The 8,916-nt window shown below is 44.4% G+C and overlaps 1 protein-coding gene across 1 annotated transcript in view; it reads left to right on the top strand.

Moving 5' to 3' along the window:
- The window catches only part of LOC104395320 (placenta-specific gene 8 protein-like), a 29,749-nt gene extending 20,833 nt beyond the window's left edge, over positions 1-8,916 (top strand). The window contains exon 4 of the mRNA XM_010005009.1: positions 8,658-8,916. Coding sequence (XP_010003311.1) covers positions 8,658-8,916 — 259 coding nt within the window. The remainder of the gene's footprint in view (positions 1-8,657) is intronic.

Genomic DNA, 8,916 nt, shown 5'->3' with positions numbered 1-8,916 from the left:
ATGTGTGTGTGTATATATATATATGTAATAGTTTTGCAATGTTGCTGGGAGTTGAGAGGAGTCATACTGGGAATAGCAGCAGCAGGGCCCTTGTGACAGAAAGAGCAGTAGAGCAGTAGTGTGTTCCTACTATGTAAGGCCAGAGCAGAGGGTTGGACTGTCACCATGGTCCAACCCCCTGCACAACACTGGCTGAGATATCTCACCCTATTACCTTTCAGCCCACAGTCTGTCTTGATAAAGACTGTGATGCCCAACATGCCCCAGCCCTCAGGATGAACATGAAGATACTGAGAAGAGTCTATTGTTTCACTAATGGTTCACTCCAGCTGGAGACCCACATCCCACACCACCACCAGTTATGAGGAGAAGCCATGGGGACCTCACTCGTGCAACAGACACTGAGAGGGGCTTCTGAGGTCACTCTCAGCCACAGTTAAATACCTCTCTTCAAATGTATCCAATTTTCAAAATGCATTTATTGGTATTTGTCACAAATCAGTTATGTTGCATAATGACTTTCTGCCAGTATGTCTGCGCATGCACAAAGTAAATAATCTTGGGGACTGGGTTTGTTTGGGGTTTTTTTGTCAAATCAACTCTTCAATCTTTCATAAGCAGCTGGCACACGGTTATTAGTGACCTATGGAGGTGAGAAAAGTCTTGCTGGATTCACAGTGGGTTGGGCTCAGAAGGGAACTGCAGGAAGTTTAACTACTAAATTAAATGGAGCTTAAGAAATGTATCTACTTCTCATAGAGTGTAAGAATTTAAAAAAATAAAATAAAATAAAATAAAATAAAATAAAATAAAATAAAATAAAATAAAATAAAATAAAATAAAACCTCTTCTTGACCAAGACTTAGGGAAAGCAGGAATATATGAATCATTGATTGAGATAACTTTTTGCCATATTTCTTCATCTTAGAAAATCTTGTATTATCTAAAAAGCACCAAACAAATAATCATAGAAACACAAAACAGTTCAGGTTGGATAGATCTTGAAAGACCATCTGGTCCAACCTTTTGTCATAAAAGCAGCCTAGATGAGATCACCTACCATCCTGTTGAATTGTATCTTGAAAACCTCTGGCAATGGGTACCCTCCTAAGTCCCTGGAGGGGTTGTTCCAGTGAATGATTGTTCTTGCTGTAAAAAAAACCCTTTCTTATGTTGACATGTCTTTCCCTCCTTTATCACTGAGCCATTTGAAGTTCAGTTATATTGAACAGGCTTTGCCCCCAACTTTAATTTAGACTCTTCTGCCTCAGTTCCCCACCACATGAAATTAAATTTCTTCCCAGAACAATTGTAAAAAACCCAGAAACCAAACTCATCCCATTGGATATGTATCTGGCTGAACAGCCCTCTCTATTATAATACTATAACAGATTAAGGAATAGTGCATCACTTGCCAAGTCTGTGTCCACCTGTCAAAGATCATGAAACAGTTCAGCAGCTGGATCAAGTTAAAAGGTATGGTCTGCTGCTGTCTGTGCCTTCCCATCAACACTTGGCCTCTGCCTGAAGAATCATCATTGAAACAGAAAGGACAAAAAGATCCCAAACCTGTCAGAGGTCAGTGGTCTAGAGAGGAAAAAGTAGGAAAACCTAATAGAGAAGAATGGGTGTATGCCAAAACAAAGCCGTGTCACTAGGAAAGCTGAGGAGTTCAACTCCAACCAAGCCTGCAGCAGATTTGTGACAGGGAGTTTCTGACTGTATGTTCCTCCAGCCATCAAGACTGTCTGGGACTGAAGCACTTGCCCTAGGAGGAAACACTGAAGGAGGTGGGTTTGTTCAACCTGGTGAAGGGTACCTAAGGAAGGTGAACCTTCAACCTGGTGAAGGGTGCCTAACAATGTGCACCCAGAACCTACAAGGAGGCTGTTGAGGAGGCAGCACCCAACTTCATTCTGGTCCATGGAGGAAACAAGTTGAAATAATAAGTTCTAGCTGAATTTCAGGAAAAATACTTTACTATAAGGCTAGTCAGACAGTGTAATGGGTTGCCCAGTGAGGTGATTCCAGATAGGAACACTCCTGAAAGTCACAGCATTAATTGCTTATTTCCCCCTATTAAAGTAATAATGGTTGTGATTGATGAGTTGATGGGTTGATGGATTCTGCTCATAAAATAGAGACAGCTTTTCCTAAGTATTTGCATCTCAGGCATCCCATCATCCCATACATCATTCAGAGTGTTACAACTGGCAGCAAAGGCAAGCTGTGTCAGCCTGACTTGCATGAAGCCATGAAGCTGAAAAAGATAGACAAGAATGCTTGTTCTACAGGCACAAAATGCAAGAGAAGAGATAGGAAAAGGGGTTCCTTCATGATGAGTCTGCCAGGAGAGGGTGGTCCCAAAGAGGTTCAGGGTGGGTTTGGCTGAAGGTGCCACATTAAGCACATGCCCATATATCTTAAGGTGAGGGGACTTTGCCACTCTTTGTCCCAGGCAGTGTGCTCAGAGGAACTGCTCAGCTGAGCTCTGCAGGGACCCAGACATACCTAGGAGGGGAGAAGTTGCCCTCAGAGGGCACCCAGGCACCACAGGACAAGCTCTGCTCTCAACTTGCTCCCCACAGCCCACACTGAGCACCTCCCCACCACGGCATGGAGGTTGTGCTCAGGAAGCTGCAAGCCCAAAGCCATGCTTCTCAGTGCTCATCACCTGCATGGCCAGAGGTCTGCTGCAAAACTGTGTTTGGGGCTGGGAGAGAGAGAGAAGCCATATCCCCAGAGGAGAGGACCTGCATTACTGCTTTATTTTGTCCATCCTACACCTCCTCCAGCCTTGGGGCTTTCCTGATGAGCTCTCCAGGAGGAAAAGTTCTGTTTCAAGCATTGTTGTTACTGCCCCATTTACCCCTGGAAAGGAGACAGACATGGACATTTCTGGTTTGGCTTTTGGAGCTTTCCTTACAGCAAGATCAACAGAAGCCACATCATACCTCATTTACTAGTGATGTGGGAGGAGTGCACCTTGGCAGCACCCACGGAAATGAGGGGTGCAAAAAGCCAAAGCAGCATTCAGTTGCAAACACCACACAGGAATGAAAACTGCAGGGCTGGATGGGAGGACAGGAGGGGAGAGACATTAGGAAGCAGCAGGAGAGGGGCAAGGGAACATGCAAAGGCATGGGGCTGTCAGTTGGCTGTGGGAGGAAAAGCAGAGGAAGTTCAGGGCTGTGTGGAGAGCTGCAAGAGCAGAACAACTCATGCCTTCATTTACAGAATCACAGAATTATTTGGGTTGGAAAAGACCTTTACAATCATCTAGTCCAATTGTAACCTAAATCTAGCAACCTTTAACCTAACTATTAACCTAACTCTGCCAAGTCCAGTGCTTAAACCATGTTTCTAGGCAGCACATCTATACGTCTCTTAAACACCTCCAGTGATGGAGATTCAACCACCTCTCTGGGCGGCCTATTCCAATGTTTAGTGCCCTTTCAGTGAAGAAATTTTTCCTAATATCCAATCTAAACCTCCCCTGGCACAACTTGACCCCATTTCCTCTTGTCCTATCACTTGTTACTTGGGAGAAGAGACCAACCCCCACCTTGCTACAACCTCCTTTCAGGTAGTTGTAGAGAGCAATGACATTTCCCCTCAGCCTCCTCTTCTCCAAACTAAACAACCCCAGTTCCCTCAGATGCTTCTCATAAGACTCGTGCTCTAGGCCCTTCACCAGCTCTGTTGCCCTTCCCTGAATTCACCCCAGCACCTCAATGTCTTTCCTGTATTGAGGTGCCCAAAACTGAGCACAGTACCCGAGGTGCAGTGTCACCAGTGCTGAGTACAGGGGGATAACCACTTCCCTAGTCTTGCTGGCCACCCTACTTGTGATACAAGCCAGGATGCCGTTGGTCTTCTTGGCCACCTGGGCACCCTGCTGGCTGTCAGCCAGCACCTGCAGGTCCTTTTCCTCTGGGCAGCTTTCCAGCCACTCCTCCCCAAGCCTGCAGCACTGCCTGGGGTTGCTGTGACCCAGGTGTAGAACCCGGCACTTGGCTGTGTTGAACCTCATACAATGGTCTCGGCCCGTTGATCCAGCCTGTCCAGATCCCTCTGCAGAGCTTTCCTACCCTCAGACAGATCAACAGTCCCACTCAGCTTAGTGTCATCTGCAAACTTACTAAGGGTGCACTCAAACCCCTCATCCAGATCACTGATAAAGACATTAAAAACTACTGGCCCCAGCACTGAGCCCTGGGGAACACGACTTGTGACCAGCTACCAGCTGGATTTCACTCCATTCACCACAACTCTTTGGGCCTGGCCAAAGAGCCAGTTTTTCACCCAGCAAAGTGTACACCAGTCCAAGTCATATTTAGCCAGTTTCTCCAGGAGAGTGCTGTGTGACATGTTCTCAAAGGCTTTACTAAGGTCCAGGTAAACGACATCCACAGCCCTTCCTTCATCCACTAAATAGGTCCCCCTGTCATAGAAGGAGATTAGGTTCATCAAGCAAGAAATGCCTTTCATAAAGCCATGCTGGCTGGGCCTGATCACTTGGTTATCCTGTGTGTGCTGCATAATGGCACTCAAGGTAATCTGTTCCATAATCTTCTCCAGTGCCCTTCCTGTAGATGAGGGACCACATTTGCCAATCTGCAGTCCCTGTGCACACTCACATCTGTGGCCCTGCTTAGTAGGAGGCTGGGTGATATAATTTGCAGTGCAAATGTAATTCATTAGGTCTAGGAAGAAAAGAGGACACGTAATAAATTTGATGGAAATAATGGAGTTTTGAAGGTCTGACATGAATCACAAATTACATGAAATTTGTTCAACAGAAATGGGTAGCTCAGAGTAGTTGAGATGTTTCATTTGACTTTTTCTTTGTGCACATGCTTCCATTATATTCTTCCTGAAAGGAGACCTTCATTTCATTCTCATCTTTTTAAAGGAATAATAGAGTTAAATAACCTGAAAGTTAGATGAACTTTTTTATCACAAGCCAGGTGTTGCAAAATGAGAGAAGCAGGATTTTCTTTCTTTACAGCTGTTAATAATATCTCTGAACATGGGTACTTTATCAAACTCAGATATCCTTCAGCTGAAGATACCCTTAGCACCACAGGGTTCTATGGGCCAAACTGAGCCAAGCCAGCAGAGGTCCTACAAATGACAAAGGCTAGTTATTATCAAGAGAAAACCAAAGGCTCTGACCTATAACAGTCCCCTGAACAGGCAAACAGCACACTGCACCTTCTGCACTGTGTGGCCTCAAGGCTGCAAAGCTGATGAAAATAGTTTTCCAGCAGAAAGGAAGGAAAGATGGGGAGATACTTTTCACCAAAGAGGGTAGTGATAGGACAAAGGGTAATGATTTTAAACTGAAGGAGGGGAGATTAAGGTTAGACATCAGGAAGAAATTCTTCACCATGAGAGTAGTGAGGCACTGGAATAGGTTGCCCAGGTAGGCTGTGGATGACCCCTCTCTGGAGGTGTTCAAGGCCAGGTTGGATGGGGCTTGTGCAGCCTGGGCTAATGTGAGGTGTCCCTGCTCATAGCAGGGAGGTTGGAACCTGATGATCTTTAAGGTCCCTTCCAACCTTAACCATTCTAGGATTCTATGAACTACAGCTCTCTGCACAAGCATCTGTAAGATTTCCACCAACTGTCAGCATGTCTGGCTCTTCAGGGAGAAGCAGGAAAACTTCTAAGCCAAGAGATGAGTGATCCAATCCCCTGAACATTTAACTTATGTGATTAAACAGTTGAGGCTGACACTCTGAAGGTTTATTTATCCTTTGATGAAGCAGCCAATTAAGCATGTGATGCTTCTGCAGGCTGTTGGGGAGGTGTCACTCCCAGCCTGCCTTGGCTGCTGATATTTGGTGGCAACAAAAGGAATTAATAATGTGTTCTTTGAAAAGCCTTGGTAATTCGGTGATTCTGTGAAATACATAAAAGCAAATCCAAGAGGACCTGAAACCAAGGAAGAATGGACCTCCGCCACTACTTTTGGACTACTCCATGCCAAGACCTCAGGATAACTACTGTGAACACCCAGTTTCTCCATATGACTCCAACTGAAGTCCCAGTCAACAGACCCAGAGGTGGAAGGGTGAATGTGACACCTACAGAAAGGGATTGACAGTGAGAAGCTTTTGCAAGCAATGTTAACCATTTCATTGATAAGGCTTTTCTGTCTGAAAATAGGTAAAACCCATTAAAACAAGTGGAAGTATAATGAATAAGAATAAGAATAAGAATAAGAATAAGAATAAGAATAAGAATAAGAATACCTTGTTGTGACATTTTGATTAGTAGATTCTTATGAAGGACTAGAAATAACCTCAATTCAGGCAACACTGCCTTGTGCATCCTTACAGGTGGCAGGCAGGGAGAAAAAAATGGCACTGCTTCCTCCATTCTAGCCTCTGCCAATTTAAAAAAAATCTTTCCAAAACCCCACTGCCTCTTCTTCCACCCCTCACAGTACAATGGCAGGGTCTGAGCTTTAGTTACCCATGATGGCTAATAGTAATATGATGGCTAATAATAATTTGCAAGAGCAAAACTTCACATAAGGTACCATCTGAAATCCCCCTCCAGAGACAGTGTTATTTTAGTACACAGAGGGTTTCTGCCTTGGAAGCCACTGGTACCTGTGCTGGGCTCTGCTGTGCAAGGTGAAGTCAAGAGCTTAAGAGAATCAAGTAATCAGAAGACATCCTTAGACATTCTTAATACTCAGAATGATTTGGGTTTGGTGCATTGTGGAGGGCTTGCCCACTTTTTATGGTACTTTGTAATAATAAAAAGAACATATCAGTAAAAATAGTAATAAAAATGGAACATATCAGCAAAACTGACCTATAATAAATATTAAACTCATTAAGAACAAAACACGTTATTAAAGCCAAGTTACTTATGAGATCAACCCAAATTAGTGAATTAAGTGTTGTCTCAGATCTCCAAATCCTCCAAAAAAATGGCAGCTGGTAATCAAATCCAAAAGGGGACAATTTCCTCCATTTCCTGCTCTGGTCCTGGTCTTCAGATGGGTGTGAGAAGATTCTTTCCCCCTGCTCTGATGATGGCCTCAGAGTACAGCCTTAGCCTTGACCACGTGTTGAGCCCTTTGGGTCTTAAGCAAGAGAAGACACCCATATCAGACATAAAACAAACTCGGTTATTAAGGACTGAAAACAAAAGGTTTCCTTCAATCTCACTGTATTTTTTTTTTCTCCTCAAATCAAAGAGTACCTGAAACAATCATTGGTGTGTCTACTCTTCTCGAAGCTTTCTTCCCCAAACCAGGAACTTAGGGCTGAGATGCAGCTGATGCCAGGACATCCCTCAATACAAACTTTCAGGAGCTGTTCAAGTAGCTATTTTGCTTTGAGGGAATTAAGTGATACAGCCTTCTACTCCCCCAAGCAGGTGTCGAAGAGAGCAGGACCTTCCAGCAAAGCACTCTGGGGACTCCAAAAAAGCAAATACTTTTCCCAAATGACCATGGGAGACCTCAGAGGGGATGTCCTGGCTCCCCCAGACACTTCCCTGGTAGTACCACAGCCAGTGCTACCAAGAGCCCCTTGTCCCTTGCTCAACATCATGTGTTCACTCATATACTACCTTATTAAACCCTGGCTGGCTGTTAGCAGAAAATTAGGAATTTAGCCATGCCTGACCTGGACACACCTAGGATCATTCCCAGGACTCTGAGCCAAGCAGTCCCAGTCAATTTTTGTTTCTTCACAAATTTTTCCATTTGACAGAAGACAGTCTGCAGTTTTCCCAGTCTCACCTCAGGCAGGGCTCTGTCATTCTCACGGGGAAGAAACAAGCTCTTAACTGATGGCACAATATCCCAGGAGCAAGAAAGCAAGCAGCAAGCAAATAAAAAATGATCCTGATTTTAATTTCTTCTGCACGATGATCCCAATTATACCATATATCACATCATTTGCATTGCCATAGCACAGCCTTTTATATCGCTCGAGTTGCGAGCCATTTAATTTCAGCCTACCTTTAAAAAAAGGCTTGTAGAAAATGAGACACTTGCTTTATGCTGATGCAGTTGAGAGCTAATTTCAATTCCGAAGCAAACAAGACGTATGCAAGTTAATAGCCCAAGGGGTTCAGGAGTAAGGCTCATGTTATTTTGTTTTAATAATCCATGGGACAATCCCAGGTATTTACATAAACTAAGTCCTCCAAATCTCATCAAATTTTCAGGCAATAATTTCCTAGGGGGAAGGACATTTACTGCTAATTTCTGAAGTGTGCATATGGCTTTTGCTGGCTTTGTATGCGGTCCTGAAACATATTTGGGGCAGCACAATGACAGTTTCCCACCTGGTGCTTATTTGCCTGGATTAAATGCCACTGACATCAACACAGGTGGTGCAAGTGTCTGCAGAGTCAATGGTTTACTCCCCCCACTGCAGTGTCTGTCTGTAGAAGAAGCTGGTATTCAGTAGCTCCAGCATTTACAAGCAATGCAGTGACATGTGTCAGCAGCTGTTCTTGGGAAAAATATGCAAAGTCCTCCAAAAGTGTAATAGACTACATTTCAGCTGGGCCAGAGATCTGAAGAATCACTAAATTAACTTAATCCATCATTAATATATTATAACTCCTGCCGTTTATTGATCGTGCTGGAGGTGCATCCAGCTTCTGCCTCTTTTCCTAAGGCAACGTACTGAAAACCAGCCAGCTGGTTTCACCAACAGAAGGGAATATTTTCTTATGCAAGAAGCTAGTTCTCCTGAGGAGCTCACCACAATCAGCTATCAGAGATCCCATTTTGGTGAGGCCACCAAGGTGAGGAGCACCAGAGTGAATGATGGTGCTGCTGGACCCCTCCTGCAGCGGCTGAACCGTGAGGAAACCCTCAGCAAAACCGAGGGAGAGAAGGCACGAGAGAGAGGGAAACGGAGAGAGGGGGAGTGA

This window comes from Chaetura pelagica, unplaced genomic scaffold (assembly GCF_000747805.2).
Source record: "Chaetura pelagica isolate M959 unplaced genomic scaffold, ChaPel_1.0 scaffold8, whole genome shotgun sequence".
In the NCBI taxonomy this organism is placed as follows: Eukaryota; Metazoa; Chordata; class Aves; order Apodiformes; family Apodidae; genus Chaetura; species Chaetura pelagica.
This window is presented reverse-complemented; position numbering and strand designations above follow the sequence as displayed.